The 22099-nt window shown below is 30.8% G+C and overlaps 1 protein-coding gene and 1 pseudogene across 1 annotated transcript; both read left to right on the forward strand.

Annotated features, from left to right (window-relative positions):
* Positions 1 to 5391: 5391 nt before the first annotated feature.
* LOC149055990 (uncharacterized) lies at positions 5392 to 9718 on the forward strand. Its single transcript, XM_089226740.1, has 7 exons — positions 5392 to 5579; positions 6813 to 6955; positions 7440 to 7505; positions 7676 to 7753; positions 8263 to 8880; positions 8966 to 9134; positions 9408 to 9718. Exons 1-7 carry the CDS (start codon positions 5510 to 5512, stop codon positions 9665 to 9667), a joined length of 1404 nt encoding a protein of 467 aa, XP_089082866.1. The 5' UTR covers positions 5392 to 5509; the 3' UTR covers positions 9668 to 9718.
* A 10754-nt stretch (positions 9719 to 20472) lies between these two features.
* Positions 20473 to 21780, forward strand: LOC107172443 (uncharacterized; annotated as a pseudogene).
* The last annotated feature ends 319 nt before the right edge of the window (positions 21781 to 22099 follow it).

Consider the following 22099-nt stretch of genomic DNA (forward strand, 5'->3'; position numbering starts at 1 on the left):
TACCCTATCTTAATCTTTCAGGACTAAAATTATATTAGGGCTGTAGGTCTATAAAAATTTATTCATTTTCCCTATAGTGTATAGTATAATATAGTCGCATGTACTACTGTTTTCTTTGATTTTATATTTTGTGTTGCACAATTTAACTAGAATAAGTACATATTATAAGACATAAGTATTATTTATATATATTGCATATTGAAAAGAAAGATCTTTTTTGAAAAGTTATTTTTGTGTTTTTATTCTATTTTTCTTCTCTCCATTGATAGTTTTTGATCTTCTGTTGAAAATAATTTTATATTGCAGGCTATACTGTTATTGATAGTAAATAATGTATTATATTAGTGCAATAGTAGTCATATTATTGTTCAGTCCATTCTTTCCTATTTAACTTTTGTAAGAGTGTACACGTAAAACTACTATTTTGTTTCATATCTATCTTTTCTATTTATTTTGTCAGCCATTATTTTTTCTCCTTTCTTTATATATGGAGTTCAAATGACTTTACGTTAGGTACTCGTCAACGGGTGTTATGAAATTCATTTTTTCGTTGGTCTGTGTTGAAAGATAACGATGATACCTCTGCCCACTAGAAATATTTCTCCTGATTCGAGAATGTAACCGCAAGTTTTCTATCTAAACTCGTAAATCACAATAATATAACATATTATTATTTTATAATTTTACGCATATATAGGTATACAAACTTAACCCAGTAGCTGCAATTGATACTTGTTGTGATCCGATTACTTTGTATTTTTTAAATTATGTTTTTTGCAAACAGACGTTTAAACAAATATTTAAAATATATTATATTTTTTTATCTTTCCGTGTTGGAATAAATCGTGTGTCCCACCGGTAGACGGTTTCTCGCCGGTCCATTAGCAAACCTCATCAGCCCAATTAAAAGTGGTTAATAGTGTTCTCGTGTACTACCTAATACTATTACCAACACTACTAATACTACTACTATAACAGCCATATATACACGCATACACACCTTATAATGATATTATAATTTACGAACTCAGCAGCAAGCCGTTCGTGCTTGCTTATACAAACGAAACGTCCTGTGATTAATTCTGTATTTCTGTCACATCGCGGTAGTCTTTTTCTTTCGATTTTAATTTTCACATCGACCAAAACGAAGGTGATAATATTAAAATGTTGTATAAAATATTTTATTAAAATTATAATATGAAAAACGGCGTCAATTCGTCCGTACGAATTCGCGATTTGTTGGATCACCTAATATTATTTTTTGACGATGATTATATAATAGACAAATCTTTGAATTCACTTCATCGGAGTTTTAAATCAATGGTCACATATTGTTTGCTATGCGTGCCTACTTTAAAAAATCCAAATTGGGTTTCTGTAGTAAAACATAAATATTGCATTGTGGCATATTACAGGGTGTCCCAAAGAGATCTGACATTCTGACAAATGAAATAACTTTTGTTCTAATCAATATTCTTTAAAAATGTCTTTTAAATATAATTCATAGACACTTGCGCTACATTTTTAGAATACATTTTTTATTTTTTAATACTGAAAATAAAAACTTAAAAATTGATAAATTTTTTTTTCGAAATATACAATATAGCCAATTTGTAAATTTGATTTTCAGAAAAATTTATAATATGGTAAAAACACTTATTTAAGTCAAAAGGCTGATTTTTCACAATTTTTTAAATATCAATATTTTCGTTAGGTAAATTATAGTAATTTATAGTTTATACATCACATATTATTAAAATAAATACAATAAAAAAAATAATTAGATTTTAACATGCACTTATTTAAAAATGTTCTTATAAAATATTTAAAAAAAAATTTATTATTATTTGAAATTACAAGGTTTCTGACATAAACTAGATAGTAATTTACTTAACGAAAATATTGATATTTAAAAAAATTGTAAAAAATCAGGCATTTGACTTAAATAAGTGTTTTTACCATATAAATTTTTCAAAAAATCAGATTTACAAATTATATTGAATATTTCGAAAAAAAATTTTATCAATTTTTAAGTTTTTTATTTTCAGTATTAAAAAATAAAAAATGTAGCGTAAGTGTCTATGAATTATATTTAAAAGAAATTTTTTTAAAATATTGATTAGAATAAAAGTTATTTAATTTGTCAGAATGTCAGATCTCTTTAGGACACTCTGTATATGGAATAATTTTTATTTTATTTTTATTAAATTTATTTAATTGCGATTTAATTAAATATTATCTTAAATATTTGAGTGGTTTAATATAACTGTCTTTATACCCAGTAATATACTATATTATAGCAGTTGGAATAAAAAAAAATAGCTTACCTACCTACATATTATAACATACTACATACTACCTCAAGTTCCAAAGAAAATTTGTTCATACATAAATTATTATGAACGACGATGAAATGATAAACATCGTAAGACCATTTTAACATTATAGTTTACACTCTATAGTTATAATTTTTACGTATGATATACCTATTCGGAGAGCGTCTTAATTGACTAAAGTTCCATGCGGAAGCTACAGGTGCACAATCATTTGATATTTGAAATCTATCAGCTGTCGCATATCATATTTTACGGATATTAAATGTATAATATAGACATTTATTACGATGGTAGTGTGGAACCTACCTACATTAGCAATACATTTTATACATATCAAATAGTGTGTAATTTTTCACTATTTTATAATCATCGTAACGCCCCACGTGTAATATTTAAGTTAAAAAATAAAACAAAACCATCTAGTAGCTAATATTATGTATATATTATATGCACTGCAAGCACTGCAAGCACTATAATATGAATAATACCTATATATTTAAAAAAAATTTCCGTATTGATATAAACAGTATGTTTATATAACGTTTATAATATATAAATATAACCATAATAATAATAATAATAATAATTTAAGTACCTATGGATTAATTAGAAGTGGATAGTTTGAATATATAACTACATCGCATTATACTATTGTTTGAATAAAAATATTAAAGAAATATATTTATTTTTTACTTTTGTGATGACAGATATTAATTAAAATTTTATTATTTTAAGATGAAATTACTGCAGTATGAATATAGAATATACAAATATATTAACTTGTCGAGTGACGGTCTGCGTGTTTTTCTATTTCTACGTAGTTACCTATATGGACGACTTATTACAATTTTCATTTTATTTACAATAAATATTTTAGAATTAAAGTACAATTCACATGTATCAACCGTGTTTATAAAGTAACTGACAATTTTTGAAATGGGAATGTATGTCGTCTATATTGAATAAGTACAATAATCTGCGAGTATCGTATGAAGATAAGAATGTATAGAAGAAAAGAAACACGTCAAAATCGACGAGTATATTTAACAATGTACTATATATAGATAATACGCGTGTGACAAAAAAGTCGGTATATTTCATACGATTTGTGGAGGTGGCGTCGGGTCCTAGGCAAAATACGTGGACAACAACAATATTGGCCGACGTATTCCCACGTGACCCGTTTAACAAACACGTCATAATAATATTATATAATTTATTATTATTACGACAAATACGGACAATTGAAGTCGACACATACAAGGAAATATAACATAATAATAATAATAATAATATTAGGTGTAGGTGAATTATATAATAGTAGGCACACGTACTATATATTCATATATATATATATATATTTATTATTTATGTATGTTATGTGAATAATATAATAATATATAAAGTCCCGAGAGCCGCAGCACGACAATGACACGTACGAAAATCATAATATAGTAAAATTATTTCGGTTTGCCATGGGAATCAATCTGCGCGTGTGGCCGCCGCCTGCAATGACTTTGACCGATGAACCGTGTGTGTGTGTGTTTTTGGCCATCTCGGTTTTACAAGTGTGCGGCGACCAACAGAATAACGACCCGAAGAAGACCATTTGTCAAACCGTCTCTCCCACGTCAAAATATGGTATATAAAAACGCGCACGCACGGACGTCCTCGGGTAAACAATGATGATGACCGATATAATGTGTATATTGTACTATATTATACATATAATAATAATATTATAGTAATACGACTATGGGTTTTGTGGTCAATACCGGACGAAGACGCAATGACGATAATGTATAATAATGGAATATACGACCGTCCTCACAACGGGCCGAAAAAGGATCTTCGTCTGTTGTTGTAGACCGTGTGACCCAATGTAGTATACTGCAAGTATGCTCCCATATCATAATATAATATAAGAGTTAACAGATTAATGGTCTCATCAAAAAATCGATCACACACACACATTAATAGGTATGTGGGTATAAAATCGACGTACGTATAAAATCGAGTGCTCGCGGGTTCAGAATTCTGCTGTAGAGTGTAACTATAAAGACTCCCAGTAGAATTTTCTAGTATGTTATAGATAATAACATTTCAAAATCTAATAGTAACCGTCTGGATACAAATGAAATAATAATACATAATACGTGCCCTCCCCTCCCCACAGCATGGCGACGAGGCAACAGAATTATTCTCCAAATTTTAACCGTTTAATACATTATCCATTCACTCTAATGGCAGAATGTTATGAGGTCTCTCGTCACAATTTCTGTCGGAAAAATGTCAACAACACTAAAACAAATATATAGATGCTACATAAAGTAGAACTGACAGTGGTATATTCGGCAATTTAGAATACCGGTATTCCGTGATTCGGTAATAATTACTACGTTGTTCCCGAAAATACCATACACGTGTTCGTCATCAATATAATGGGTACCGATCCATATTGTACTCGGAAAAATCTATTTTTGGTTTTGCTCATAATCCACGTATTATGGACATACATGATTCAAAGTCCTAGGAAACTAAGAAGCGGTATACACTGAAAAAAATTATGTTGTATAGTTTTACCAAATAGGTTTGTTAGAGATTATATCGTAGTTACTACCAGAAAATTGTTATGCATACAATATTATATTGTTTTCAGTAAAGTCCTCTTTCTGTAAGTTATTGATGGTGTAAAGAACAATAAGATTTGCTGTATTTAAAAATTATTACGTAAATACAACAGAATAAACGAATTAACAACACTTTTAATAGACGGAACAATATTTCTGGTAATCTACGTTTATTAGATAAAATCTATTTTTAAACTGAGTATACCAAAAACCGAATGATGGATTGTGGGTACGGAACATTTGTGATTACAACAAAACCTTGTAGTAATAACAACCAATAATAAGGTTTTCCCAATACTATTTCTTAAATTATCAAGTAATATATAGTTGATACAAGAGTGGCAAGGGGGTGGAGGATGCTAATCGGCACGGCGCGCGGCGGTCGACTGGAGAAGACTCAAAGACTGACTGACTGTTGTCAGCGGAGTTCGGACTGCGGGTTGCCGATTGACTCATTTGCTATTCATCTTGTATCTATACTCAGTTGTCTCATTTCGCATTTTCGCCGTTTAGCGTTTAATAATTACATTTATTAATATTATAATGGCAGACTGCGATGCAGCTGATTTTCTGAAAGCCTGGAATTTAGAACAATACATTGAAGTTTTTCGTGGTAAGTACCTCTTAACATTTGATACATTTACAGTTCACTCTATAGCAGAGGGTCCCAAAATTTTTTTTTCCCGTAGACCATTTTAATATTTGATTTTTACATATTAATCGATGTGTTGTTTGATACCTTACACGGAGCTTACAGGATTTTTTATAGAGGTCTCAATGGAACACATGTTTTTTTGCACATAAATATAAATATTTTGAATAAACACATAGGTATTTCACGTGACACTTGTATTCCGCGATGGCATTCACGTGAATTTACAAAATACGTGTATTCCGTGATTCGTTTTATTTTTAAATTTTTTCTCGGTTTTAACAATGACTATAGTTGCCAATTAGTTGGATTAGATAGATAATATCTATCTTTATTATCTCTGATATAATAAATGTCTTTTAAATACACATCGAATATTTCACGTGTAGAATTTATAAATTCACGAAATTCACGTGTAGGATTTTTAAATACACGAAATTCACGTGAATTACGTGAACTACGGGTTACACGGTTTTCATTACGAAATTTTTAATTTCACGTGTACACGTGTAAACCGTGTACACGGGTAATAAGAGCTCTAGTTTTTTATGGAGTGAACATTTATAAAATATATAAGGTGTAAAGTTTGTTTTTATTTCTTTAATTTTTTAAATATTTAAGCAACACCAAATGTTGCTTATTATTTAGTTGTTAAATTAGGTACTAAATAAGTAGCTACCTAACATGAATACCAGAGTTTTTTGAGATCCGATATCCAAATCAAAGAATTTAATTAGGTACCTATACCTATTGCCTACGGAAATCACGGATAGAAAAATTTAATTTAATTTGTTCACAAAAAAATATTGTTACTTAACGCTAAACTTTATTGTTTTTTTATAAGTAGACAATTTTGATGGAAATCTTTCATTAAAATTTCTTATTATAGCTATGAAAATAAAAACTTATATGAATTTCTAACTGAAAAATAGTTGCAACATTAATTGTAAAAATTATCATGGCTTTAAATAGCTAAAAAAGTGTCGAAATAGTTTATGAAAATGTTCCCATCTATGTAAAATGCTAATGTAAATATTTGATCAAAATTTCAATGGTCTACAGTTAATAATTTTTGAGTCATGCTCAGAATCTAAAATAAGTAAAAGCTAATAAAATAGTCTAGGATATAACACTGCCAATCATAATAATAATAAAATTTAACTATCTACAGAATTTTAATTTTTTCTTCGACAGAAAACGATATAGATATGAAGACCATACCCTTGCTAACTGAAGCCATGATGATGGAATTAATTCCTAGTGTTGGACACCGAGCACAATTAAAATCAAATATTGACCAATGGAAAAATATTATCCAGCAGATACCTTCACCCTCAGTAATTTTATATTATAATAATTCATAAGTATATAAATCAATCGTAATTTTAAAATAACTTATCCATAAAATGTAATTAGTAATGCTCCAGGTTAGGTTAGTAGGTACCTATTGTTTTACGAAATATTAAGACAATTATTTTGATAATGGTTTCATAAACAATCATCATCTGTATAAAAATATTTTATTCTCTTTTTGAAAAAAGTATTCAATTATGTACCTACTTAGACTTAGTTTAAAGTAATTACATGATGGTCTTATTTATTATTTAATTTAAAACATAATTTACTTTTTAATTATTTAGTTATCATAATCAATCATGGTTAATTTAATTTTAGTATGTACATTTTTTACTCTGGATAAATTTTGTTTTTAGTTGTGATTTTCTTTAAATTATTTTACTAATACTATTATATTTTACAAACTCTTTTTTTCACTTAAAAATTAAAATTTTTTATGGAAGTAATTTTTTGTTTTAATTTCAGGCTGTATCTTGCAGTAGTATTGACTCAGATATACAGATAACTAATTTAGTAGAAAATAATGTATGGGTAAGTCATATTTTTTTATTATAAGTACCTATATACCTTGATTTAACTCTATCTCATAATAATCTTTAAATTATTTCAATATTTCAGTGGATTCTTTTATTTCTATTTCAGAACTTGTTGAATGTTCAATGAAATATTTATATGTGAATAATATGTTTTTAAAATTTCAGTCTGAAACTCCCAGTAGTAACAGTAGTGGAAGCACAGTGAAGAAATCACCAGAAGAAATAACACAAGATAATGTATCGGTAAGCTTATAATTTGTATTATATTATATTATAATCTTCAAATAATTTATTTATTCTAATATTTCATAAGATTATTTTTTTATATTTCTAAACATTTTTCTATTATAATTCAATATTAGTACCTACCTATTAAAGTCCTTAATATCTGCATATATTGCCAATGAAATGTTTTTGTCACAATATGTAGGGTTGTAGGGATTGTATACATTAAATGTAAGACTATGAACTCAAGTACCTACTCAACAAATAATATATAATTTAGGTAATTTATACAAATATTTTTATCTTGACTTAGATCAGAACTCATACAAACAGTTTCAGAAACAGTATTGATTTTATTAGTCTAATTATTATATACCTATTAGGTAGTCTTTATTAGTATTAATGTAAGAATAAAATTGTTATTAGTGTTATGCTTAACAATTTTGTTGAATTTTTTAATAACAATTTTTTTATTAGAAAGTTTTAATGAAAATGTATTCAAATAATAAATAATTTTACTATTGCAGGAAGTATTGGAACTACTTAGAACTACAAATGAAGGAAAATCGTTATTGGCTACATTTCATCAAAGTGGTTTGTTAGATAGTACAGGTCGTAGGCATTTGTGTCACTTAATAATAAATAGAGAACTCAGAGATGATGTTCAAAGACGTATTCCATCATCACGTTTACATAACCTTGCATACCAAATCACAAAAGTTTTTAAAAATGAACGACCATCAACTTATTTTATTCCATACATTTCTTACGGACCGGGCTTAAAAAGAGCAGCCAAAGGAAAGCTTCTCGACTGTTTAAATAATAGGAGAAGGGAATATAGAAAATCTGGTTTGATTAATTCATCGAGACGAAGCTCAACATCTTCTGAATCATCTTTTAGTTCTATTCCATTACCGGAAGGACTTATACAATCGACTGAAGAAGAAGGAAATTACATTCAATCTGTTGTGGAGGAAAATCTCAATTGGTTAAGAAACTCTAGTGACCCATGGGATTTAGTAGAAATAAATTGGAATTTGACATCCAGCTTTCGCTTAAAAAGACTGATGTCACAAGACGGTCCTTCGATTGCAGAGTACATGACTGAGTTTCCATGTTTGAAAAAACCTGCAGGATATCTCCTTGTAAGTGCATATGATATTATTAATAATTTGTAATTTGTATCTGATTACTCATTTGATTATTAAGATCTTATTATTTATTCTTTAGATTTTAAAAGACTTTACCGTTGCGTATCCAAAATCTGTCGATAAACTGTATCAGAACTTACCAATATATAGAAAGAAGATTATTGACCTAACATTGACTAAAAGTAAAAAAACTAAAGATTCCACTGTACATCAAATTTTGAATGATTACTTACAGTACAGTTCTGAAGGTTAGTTGAAAATTATTTTGCTTAACAATTGATTAATAAATATTTTTATGAATCAAACAGTGTCCAAAAAAAATAAAACCAATCTTCTAGTCCTTGACTAACATGATTTTTATTAATGAATACCTATTTTGTATTCTTAAACTTATTATTCAAGCTTTAATTTGAAAATTAATTGGTAAATGTTTAGTGTTTACTGTATGTTATGGAATTATTATGTTAAAATGAAGAATTATGTCAAGTAATAAATTAAAATGTTTTTTTTTTTTTGTTTAGATGAAGAAACATCAAATATAGTTTGTCTGTTTAGCTTGGTATTCCTCATTGGGAATTCAGTTGTTAGGGGGAAAAAGGCATCAACACAATGGAAGCCATCAAAATTAGAGGCTAGAGATGGTTTCATAACTAAAATATCTAGCGACGCTGAAATACAAGAAACCATTACGAGAAGGCGAGAAAAACTGTCAAGCCTAGGCCACACATTACAGCCCTTCATAATTATTGTTGGACCAATTAAATTAAATTTTTTATTTTAAAATGTATAAGAAAATATGGTTTAGGCTACTTGATAAATAAATGGTGTTTAATAATGTACTTATAATTGTGTTCATAAATCATTATTGTCTATGAAACATTTAATTTTTTAAATAATAAGTAGTAAATATATTATTGACTAACATAACATAAATATATTAATATGTTTATTATTATGACAATAACATTGAGTAAAGTATTATTATATTATATAATATATATTGACTATATGTCTATATATTTTACTCGACGATAATAGCTACCTAATAAACATGGTTGTAGTTATTAAACGAATTACCATATTCACTTGTAATTGCAACATTACAATAATTTATATTTTCTAACGTCAATGTTATTATTACTAAACATATCAAAGGCAATACTAAGTTGTTTGGTAATCATATCAGAATTTACTGCGATAACATCATAACTATCCTGTTACTCGCACTAATCTAACTGGTACTGATTATATTTTGATTTGTATTGAGTAGTAACAAAATATTATATACACCGAAGTTACCCATACAAATGGTTTGTATGTAGAACTAATCACAGTTCGGTTCTGATAACTAAAGGTGATGTTCAAACAACATTTTATTGTTAACAAGATTTGATTAATTATTGTAACTAAAATTATTGTTGTCACTGTAGCAACCACTTTTCGTGGTTACATTTACCATATTTCGTTTCACGTAACAATATTTTTTTTTCAGTGTACGATCTCAGAATATCTAGAATAGTTTGTAGAACCTTATTTTTATTTTATATACTCTTTTTTATTTTGAGAAAATGTTCCTTTCTCGCGGCATTAGATATTAGCATATTACTTTGTGTTCACTTTTAAGTTTTTAGTAACTTTTTACACATCAATAACAAGCATAATTTTTAAACAAATATTACATTTCCGTGGATTGAAAATGTTGTTTTAAGGCGGGTTTCCAGTACACGTTAATTGTGCAGTGTACACGAAATATGCTCATGAGCAGCTATGCCTAATAAAACGGTAACATTTTGAATTAAAAAAAAATTATAAAAATTATGAATTTTAGTGAGTAAAAAATTAAAAAATTGAAAAGGTATTATGAACATTTTAAAATCCATCTGTAGATTCTTCGAAAATATCGATTACCTGCAATTACCGTAAATACTAAAATACCATATAATCCCTAATATCGTTACTGGTATCGGCATTTGAAATACCGCCAAAAAGGCACCAACCCTGACATAAAAACACTTTATTGGTACAAACGTTTCGATCTATAATAAATATTATATATATATTATATTCGACCGCGGTACCATAATATGATATATACCTTATATTATGTGTAGCAGGGTCAGAGTCGTGACGGGTCCGTTCGTTGATTGATGTCGGAGATGCCTATCTCTGTGCCCGTACGTTAACGATATTATAATGTAATATTATAATACATACCTAAAGGTAGGTGCGCATATTCTTATTATAGTGAATTGTAACGTCGCTATACGTGTCTGTTATGATAGACATGATTTCTGTCGGTATTTTACCGGCAGTATAGGTATACTTTTATATTTATTTATTGTACAATACACGCTCGCGTCTTTATTATGACATTACGGGAAAACAAAATAATAACGAAAGCTATTGGTATATGCATGTTGGATGTGTACGAGGGAGTGGGAGTGTAGGCACCGGATTCGGGGGTCCTGCGCCGCACAATCGATCTCGTAAACATAACAATATTATTATTATTATTCCGTTGGCAGCCGGCTTTTACCCGACCCGCCGTCGAGAAATATACATAATATGTGCATATAAAACGTACACACCCTGTCCGCCGATTAGCACGCGGGCAAAATGCTGGTGCAGGTGAGGGAAATCGGTATTATTATTTCGTCGACGTCGTTGTTGTTGTGATACCCGCTGACACGAAAGCTGAGGCACCCCCATTGACAGCAGTGGACCCCCTGACGATGATCGACTAGGTCGAATCCATCAAAAAAAAAAAAAAAAACAGAAATGAAAAAACCATATCCGCGCAAGCCATGCTCGCTCATATACGATATTCCAAAAATAAAATAAAGAAAATATCTCGTACGGATCGACAACGAAATAATAAACGAGTGGGTCACGCTGCAGCCCATTATTATTATTATTATACGTACCTACAATGCATTTCTATATTATTATTGTATTGTATTTATTTTATTTGAAATCTCGTTCGTGGTATACCCATCGTGGTACTAAAAACGGCGACGACAATAATCCATCAACGTATATGTATATCATTATATAGTAGGGCTCGAATGTTTATGAAATTGCATTTTTTTTTTGCTATTTGTCCAATTTAATGCTAACCTGAATACAAATTTTATTCATGTTCTAATGAATCAAATAATACTATTTTTACTTTGCACATTTTTGTATATTTAATAGTTTTGTATTTTAATTGCATATTTGGGATTTTAATAACAAAATTGCTATATTCAGTACATTTTTTTAAAAAAACAATTTAAATTAACGAACTACAAAATTAACTACCCAATTTTTATATAAAAGTTGTATAGGCGGTAAGTACAATCTACCACGCATTGATGTAAAATATAAATGTTTATTATCGACTTATCGTGTTTGTTCGAGTCTATTCTACGTTATTAGATAACCTTCAGCAATAATATAATATAATATTGTATACGGCGACAACCAGACAACGTATTTACGGCTTTAATCGCAGTGTCAGTCAAAACGTGTATTATATTTTTCCGCGGTTGGTTTTATTTTTATTTAAAAATGCCGAAAGTCAAGTCATCCTGTTCAATACGTCTTAAACATTTTGTCAACGAGTTTGGGAATGATATTTTTTCAACGGATGGCTTGGTTTTATATTGTAAGGTGTGTGAAACTAAAGCCGGAAGTGATCGTCGTTTTACCGTCAAACAACAATTAAAGACAGCTAAACATATTCGTACAGCCGATCGACAGAAACAAACTCCTCCTGTTCCTATAATAACCCGTTGGAGAACGTGGTTAGAAGCGGTATTTTATTACGCTGATAATTTACAAAATGTATTTTCAAAATTGAATCCAGATTACGCAATTTCAATCGAAAAAAAGGATTAGGATTATTGTTGAACCTAATTTAGGCCCAAACTTAACATACATTCAGTCAAATTTTAGATGTTTACCAGTCAACATAACTAAATTAGAATCCTCAGGATTGACTTTGTTCGAATCAATTGAAGTTGTCAATAATACAAGAGAAACCCTCAAAATGGCTAATGAAAAATTAGGAAAAGAAATTTATGAAAAATTTCAGAACGTAATTGAAAAAAATAAAGGATTTAAAACTTTGGTACAAATTTCGAAAATACATTCCGGTGAAGACGGTGAAGTTGATACTATATGGAAGGAATAGAAGAAGATTTGAAGGTTGAGGATCTTCCATTTTTCAAATATGCGCTCCAATAACATCAGTTGATGCAGAACGAAGTTTTTCACGCTACAAAAACTTACCGATAACAGACGCAGTTACAAGTTTGAGCAAATTAAAAAAACCATAGTAGCAATAATGTAATAAATAATAATATAAATTAAAGTAAATAAAACGCTATGTAAATTTAAAAAAATGTATTTTAAACTGTAATAAAAAAAATAATATATAAAAAAACTACTAGCTGGGTAATAAAAATATAATATTTTTGTTTTATGAATTGTAATACATTTTTTTGTACATATTTTGGTGTTTTTATTGACTAAAAATACATATTTTATAAATTTTAGCGCATATTTTGTTTGCACATTTCGTAATTTTTTAGTGCATAAATATGCATTTATGCATATTACAATAGTTTTATTTAATAGATAAAAATCCGAGCTCTAATCATTAGAATGTATGCGAGTTATCACCGCCTCTCTTTATTTCATGTACGTGTTTACAAACACTCTGTATAATAGAATATTATACTATATGAATGTACAATAAGCTCGTCGCCGGTGGTACGTATTTGGTGCGCAATAATAAGTGCTGATTGTAAATATTCTATTAAATGAAAAAAAAATATATATCTAAATATATATTTTAAAAATAACATTATAATATTTGATACAAATTGTTTTGAAAAAGTTTTGATAATATTTGATTTGAAATATATGGTGATCGGATATTTTGAAGATATTTGATGAAAAATAATATTATAATATTTGATACAAATTGTTTTGAAAAAGTTTTGATAATATTTGATTTGAAATATATGGTGATCGGATATTTTGAAGATATTTGATGAAAAATAATATTATAATATTTGATACAAATTGTTTTGAAAAAGTTTTAATAATATTTGTTTTCCAATATATGGTGATCAAATATTTTGAAGCTAATTCATCAATATTTTCACTAAAATATTTGACAGGAAATCTTCTAACAATATTTTGAAAATATTAATATTTTCAATTTGCTATGTGGGATTATACTATTATAGTAGGTACCTACTAGAATCTCTAGTCATTTTAAATTGCAAATGAGTAATAAAAAAGGAGAGAATGTGTCCCCTGAACGTATAAAATGTATAATTTACACCTAATATACCGATTAATAGAAATATAAGACATCATAGGATTTAATTTTTTAATGTCTTAATATGTCGCATTAATTTTTTAATCTAAATTGTTAGGGATAGGTACGAGCAATTATCAACAAATCATTATTAAAATGATATTATCTGCTGCAGTATCACGATATGTCCATGGACCTAATTATAGTAAAACTAGTATAATAGTTTATTATGGGAGTACAGTATAAAAGGTTTACAATCTTTACGGATCCATCGCATAAACTGCGATGGGTATCTATTAACAGCTACTGCGGTTAACAAAGTCATCATTATAATAACAATTATAGGTACAAATGGATAGTCAATTTTTAGACTTCTAAATGCTTATTATTATTACTATAGTTTCATTATAAAAATGTTTTTTTTTTGTCTGAATAACACCCAAACGACTTGAGGGCTTGTACCACCTATGAATTTAATCTAGCTCACTATATAGCTCGGCATTTAGGAAACTTATAGTTACTACCATCATATATTTTATACATTATATTATACAAAAACGGCCACTGCAGGCAACGATAGGGTTATTACTTATTAACAGTCGCACGAGTGTTTGTGTGTGTGTGCGTATGTTTGAGAGCGTGCGTGCGTGTGTGTGTTGTATATGTTTTTTTTTTTTTGTTCTTATTGGTCCGCCAAAGGTGTGGTGCACAGATCGCTGTAAACATCGCAGGGAAAACAAAAACCGGTTCGCCAATCAACCTGTCCGGCACTTCTGTCGGCTCGGGACTTAACCAATTAAACACATATCGCCCTACAGCGGGAGGAAACTACATATATAGTATGTGTTTGTACATACATATATGTATATATTATATATGCATATATAGTATGTGTTTGTACATACATATATGTATATATTATATATGCACGCGCTCAACGAAACTCTGATCTCCCGTTTATAGCTGCTGTATCATCGTTGTCATACACTCAAGATGAAACATCACGATATCATATTATAGTATTGTCAGTATCATCGTACACAACCGATGTAATAATTACAAACGGGATGACCACGTGTTCACACGAAATAATAATAGTAATAAGACGATGATGATAATGATAATAGGGTGTCACATTCGTCCGTCAGTTTTTTACTCGCGTGCTACAATCTGCCTCTAATAAAAATATTGTAATATACAATATCTCCATGTTTATTATTATTTTTTTTATTCAATTTAATATAATTATTATTGTGCTCCTAAAGGCTTATGGCTATTGAGCAGTCGCTAAAAGTCACACTCTCAACAATAAATGTTATACAGTTTTCATGAGTCTTGACGTGAAGTCATCGTAGTGATATACCTGTCGAACTGACAAAATTCACCAAACGATATTGATGCTCTGTGGTGGCGCAACTACGCAGGACAGAGGGATTTTTCGGTTTACCCTCAGTCCACGATTTAGTCTCGTTAAACTTCTTTTACTTATGCTTACGATTTTTAATTTCTAAACAAAGTGATGTTATTAATTTCTCAAACATGCTCTATTTATTTTGATAGTCGTGGAAAATGTCCAAAAATAAAACACACTATACCTAACTGATTTTATGAAGACTTAATGCCTAAATTATTTTTGTACATATTATAATTTAACTAACCAATAATTTTCTTCGGAATACGATAAAACTGCAGCGGCTTTCCGAATCGGTGGCTGTAATCATCATTGCTGTCATTGAATAATATATCGAAACCTACTAAATGGTTTATTACAAAACATATATTATCGCAACCGAGTCATGGATGGAATCGTATACATCATTTAGACATATACATATGCAGATTGTGAAATTCGTCCAGATAGTGAATTTTGACGAAAATACATTATATGGACATCCATTTCATGAAATGGACAAATACCTACCTATATTGTGTATTTTCTGTAATTATTATGGAACAAGATTGTTATGTTATTTTGCAATAAATAATTATATTATAATTTATTACTAAACTATAACTATACTTTTCTATATTGTTATATAAACAAAAATATAAACAAATTAATAATTGATCGACTTAAATAATAATTAATGAACTAAAGGTAGCTATACATTTTTCTTCCTCATTATTTATTTTTAAATTAACTTCTTTAAAAAATAATTCATGACGATTGATTATAGTATCGACTGTTACATATCATATTATTTTTAAAACAAGCACACCTACTTGATTGGCAAGAGGTTTTGCTTAACACAAATAAGACAAAAATTCTTGCTCTCCTAAAATATTTTTAATCATTTCTCACGTCGTAAATTTAACATTTTTATCTACTTGATCAGTAGTGAGAAATTAAGTTGTTGATTTTTTCAAACATTCACTACTGAACCATCCTTTACGTAAACCATATTTTGTTCCAAGTTTATGCAATTCTTTTTTTATAATTATTATTTAAGTCAATCAATCAACTATTTCGTTAATACTGTTCTTCGTAGAATAATATAGAAAAGTATAGTTACAGTTTAGTTATACATTATAATATTATGATATAATATCATTGTTTATTGCACGCGCGTATATAATTTCCAACTTGCCATGGTTCATCAGAAACGAAGCCCTTTTCATACCGACTTCAAACTCCAAACGATTAAAACCTAAATACATAATCTCACGATAAACTTTTTTGGCCAACTAAACAACGCCAAAAGCGCAAAACATTTCAAACTCAATGATAAACCCACCTTCTGGCGTCTCAAGCATGGACGGTCTCGTGATTCCCTTTATTCATTGCAAAATAACATAACAATATTGTTTCATAATAATTACACATTGCAGTCCATTTCATGAAATGGATGTCTATATAATTTATTCTCGTCAAAATTCAGTATCTGAACGAATTTCACAATCTGGATATCCAGTTCATGAACTGAGTGATTTCACCATGTGGATGCGACATATTTATGTATGCATAAATGTATGGGACAGTGATAGGGACAGTTTACTCCCACGGTATATTATTTTATTTTATATAAATTACCTAATTAATTATTTAATAGAGTAACGTACATTACATAGTTATAGGTACCATAGTCGTGTGGTATAATAATAATATATATACAAGAATAAAAGAGCGTTTTCGAATAACAGGATCCTAATGTATTATATCGTATATTATTATCATCAAAGACAATACGCGAGTGGGTATACAACGTTTATATAGGTACGCGCTACACTGTGGGAGAAAATGGAAACAATTGAAGTATCAAAACTGGCGAAAGATTGATTAACATCGCACGTTATAAGAGAGAAGAGCGTATATCATATCATATTAAATTATGTGTATAATGTATACAATAGGCGCGTTGAGGAGTCGCGCCGAACACGCCGTTCTGATTGCTCAATAAACGGCATATGTCCGATTCGTTTAAAAAAAATAAAACTCGACAAATTGCTTTCACCTCGGCATGCATATACGTATATATGTATTATATATATACCTACAAATATATCATCCGATCGCATATACGCGTTTCGAAACACAAACAGAACAGCCGCAGCCCGTACAAATTAGACTTATTCGTATATAATACAACGCACGCACGCGCATGCGCGCGCATATACACACGGCAATGGTATATTTATATTTTATTATTACTATTATTATTACGGTGAACTAAAAGTTTGACTCCCGTTGCATATTATTTTGGTGTTAAGCCCCCCCGTCGTTCGGTGTATACATATATTATTATATATGTATACGCACGACGAAAATGACGCGAGCGGCGTGCGCTGATGTATCGCCTACAGTTCGTCATATCTTTATAACAATATATAAAAAGGATACATAATGTGAGTAATGTTCCAGTTAAAGAAGTACGTAATGACCCATTCGACGAATCTCGTGTTATTTTTCTCTTCTATATTATACTTCTCCTATCGTCTCTAATACGCATATACACACCATACAGCTATATACATTCTCGCATTGTACACAACACATTATAATATACAGGGTGATTTTTTTAAACCTATAACACTTGAGTTTGAAAAAAATTAAATATTTTGAAATTTTCTTGAAACAGACGATTTCAATATTATATATTCCCGTCTATCCTAAGCAAAATATTTTGTTTTAGTTGTATAAAACTCAATTTCGTTTCCATCTACTAAAGTCAGGATAGGCGATATGAATATACAAATAAAATTAATAATATTATTACTTATTAGTTACCTATAAATATATATATATTTTGTAGATCAGACAATCCGAGTATTAATATAGTGTAGGGCCAACATTATCCGGGATACCCCTCGGCCATATGATTGCGCTCATCTACCTATATATACTTTGTCCACACCCTATATACATTCACCATCACCACCGTCCCCTCCATTACATCCACCGCTCACCATCGCCACCAAGTACATAATGTACACAAGGCGTTGTGGAATAAACACGTTGACTGAATTATTGCGCATTAGACGTGTGTATAATATCATGCATGTGTATATAATATTATAGTCGTGTTTATATACGTGTACGCGCGCGTGTATCGGAATGTAATTTGTACAAAACGTAGGACGTGAAATTCTCACCAGCTTTAATATATTATCATGTGTATATATACGATGTACCTATAGATGTAGGCTATATGGGCCGCTGACGTCTGCCGGCTGACGTTACAATACACATTATATAGTAAACACACACATAGGTACCTACGTATTTGATATATATATATATATATACATATACACATTCTAGCTGAAGTATACACAAATATAGGTAGGTACATTGCAATATTATAATGATATATTAAAATAATTATTATTATTATTATGTTGTATGTATAGTACGTCGCCCGGTGAGTTCAAACAAATATATTATATTATAATGCACTGCGTTTTTTACGCTGAGATTGATCTTAACCGTTTGAAAATTTGACAGGCAAAAAAAATTGCCCTATCAATAGCAATAGGTGTTGTACTCACTGCACGTCGAGTTGTATTATTATAATGCGCGGTCAGCGTCCGAGACCTAAGTGTGCATGTCTGCACAATAACACGATGTTTGACGTGGCTGCGGAATCAGATAATAATATATTATATTGGGCGAAGAAAGTCTCATGATCGCCAGAGTGTTGGTATACAGAATAATATTATTAATAGCCTACTGTGTTGTATGGGACGATGGGGTTTTTGCCGAGCGTGCTGCTGCAGACTTATTCGTTCGCTTATCGAATTTCAAATAGTACCTATAATATGTACGTACATAATAGTATAATATTTGGAACTGAAAACAAAACGTAAATCATAACACATCAATAGTGTACGATAATATTATATTACCTACACATATCTAATAATTATTGTTACATGGCATCGAGATTTTCACATAAAAATTACCTGTCTGTATATCATTATTAAATTGTTGTTGTTATTACTATAGTTGTCATTGGATTTGATTTTTTGTTAAAATATGGTAATTGCCTTGTTACGATCACGCATCAAACGTGTTGTTGTGAGGTTATAGATATATGCGTACAGGGTTCAAGTGCTTAAACGAAATGCAAAAATCGCGTAAATCACATGGCGTAATAATACCTGCATGTAATAGTTTAACATTCATGACATACGGTATTTCTACAAAATCCTAAGACCAAAAATGTTAAGGTACATTTAAATTTACTTGACGTGTAGCGATGATTTTCTTTCAAGATATATTATTTTATTCGTCAGTGAAATAATATTATTATGGTGTTGAAAGAAGTACCTACCTAACATAAGTAACTATATTATTGTATTTAAAAAAACTGGTTTCACGTTATCATATTGGAATGGAAATCGTTTAAAGAGTCCTAAAATCCAATGAATAATATTGACATAAATTCTCGGATCATATGTTTACACAGCAACTTTATTGCTAGGAAATATTTAAGTATATGATTTACTTTAAAAAATAATTCGCAGAAGTCGAAAATCTTACGCATAAGTATAAATCTATTTTAAATAATCTTAGGTAAATGTATAATTTTACTTAGAAATGTCAAACTTCTTTTTCAATTTAATTTATCAATAATAATATTATAATAATGTTATTTACACTTTTTTTTTCAACCAAGACCGTAAAAAATTATATAATATTTCATCGCAGAGTACCTACTATAGAATGGTATGTGCAAACCGCAAACGTACAATTAAGTATTATATTTTGTTGTGAATTAATTTTTCGATAGCTATTGTTCATAATTAGTTTAATATTGTTATGTCCATCGAATTTATAAAATAATATAAAACCTAATAAATAAAAATTAATGCAGATCGATTTTATTTCCAAACTATAACGTCGTTTGGTCCGTATCGTTTTCTCGGCGCCGCCGTTCCGATCGTGTGCGCACACATGACACTATCTGTCGCTCTTCGTTATCGTTTTATATTTTCCATCGAATCGTTCAAGTTATTTGTGATTTCGTGTCACAAATCGTTGAACGGACCTAGTTTCACCATCAATCACAAATTGGGCCGTCTGGATGTGGACGACAAACAGAACTGCAAAAGACACGTCGACATCCCGATCGTTCATCGACATCGGCAGTGAGGCCAGCGACCGTAGTGGTGATGACTGTCTTTGCGCACCGGTCGACTAATGCAGTACGCGGCCGAGCGACAGCCCTTCACCGCCGGCGACGCCCGGTGACATGCACCTGCGCCATCACCGCGGTTAGAACCTACCAAATCGCGACAAGTCACCGCAACGGGACGGTGATTGCAAGAATAAAGACAATGCGACCGCAACGCCGCTAGTCAACAACAAAAACAAAAAGCCCAACTATAGTGTTATAACGCTCTGATCATGACGGCCATATCGGAAAGCCCGCAGAAGCGACTAACGCCGATCAGCGGCATTTACGAGTACATCATGAACAAGTTCCCGTTCTATACCGGATGAACACTCCCGCATGGCAGAACAGTATTCGGTACAACATTTCGCTGAACATTTGTTTCGTCGGTATTTCGAGGAGCTTTGACGACCCGAGTAAGGGTAACTATTGGATGATCGACCCAAACGGCAGCGATGTGAACATCGGCGTTACCACCGGCAAGCTGCGGCGCTGGTTCACACTATCTACCCGGCACCACATCGCGTACTGACCACCCATGTCGCCGCACGACGTGGTCATGCCACGGTCACCACACCATCACCATCATTATCACCCCACATCCGTTGCAGCCACCGCCTTCTATCATCACCGCGGCGGGCCGCCATACCACTCTGCAGTAGCCAGCGCGTCCGGCTGCCCCGGAGTGGCCGATTACCCGTCCACCGCGGCCGCTGCGGCCGGCTTCGACTATACCTACACCATTACTTTTCTGGCCGCCATCCGTCGCGACGTCCACAAGCGCTTACCAGCAGTGGCCGTCACCGTCACCACCCGCCACTTCCACCGGTTACTCGATCAGTCAGCTGATCAGGCCCACCCTACAAGTGCCGCCCAAGAGGCCCACGGCCGTCATGCACCCCGCGGCTGCCGGCGCTCTACTGCAAGCTAGCTACCGTGAGCAGACACCACCATCCGCAGCAGCAGTAGTAGACGCGATGTAAGAGAGAAAAATTATTTTTCTTTTTAAAGTGTTACATATAATATAATGATATGTGTACCTACCATATAATGTATTGTGCAATACATGCTAATGTTAATATATTAATATTTATTTCGTTCAACTTATAAAAATAATTCACCACGGTTGCAGACGAGAGAATAAATGTTAAAATTTCTCAAATTCTTGTTTTTAATTTTTCTCACCTCTTCACTTTACGTGATATAAATATTATAGGGTTTCCATGACGCTTATAAATATGTTTCCTGTATATACATTTTTAATATTGTATAAACATTTTTATATTAT

This window comes from Diuraphis noxia, unplaced genomic scaffold (genome assembly GCF_037042655.1).
Source record: "Diuraphis noxia isolate RWA-SAM2 unplaced genomic scaffold, SU_Dnox_SAM2 contig0004, whole genome shotgun sequence".
Taxonomy (NCBI): Eukaryota; Metazoa; Arthropoda; class Insecta; order Hemiptera; family Aphididae; genus Diuraphis; species Diuraphis noxia.

Coding starts and splice junctions, on each gene's coding strand:
- LOC149055990 (XM_089226740.1), top strand. CDS start 5,510: ATGGCAGACTGCGATGCAGCTGATTTTCTGAAAGCCTGGAATTTAGAA. Junction 6,956..7,439: donor AGCAGATACCTTCACCCTCA/GTAATTTTATAT, acceptor TTTTAATTTCAG/GCTGTATCTTGCAGTAGTAT. Junction 8,881..8,965: donor AACCTGCAGGATATCTCCTT/GTAAGTGCATAT, acceptor TTTATTCTTTAG/ATTTTAAAAGACTTTACCGT.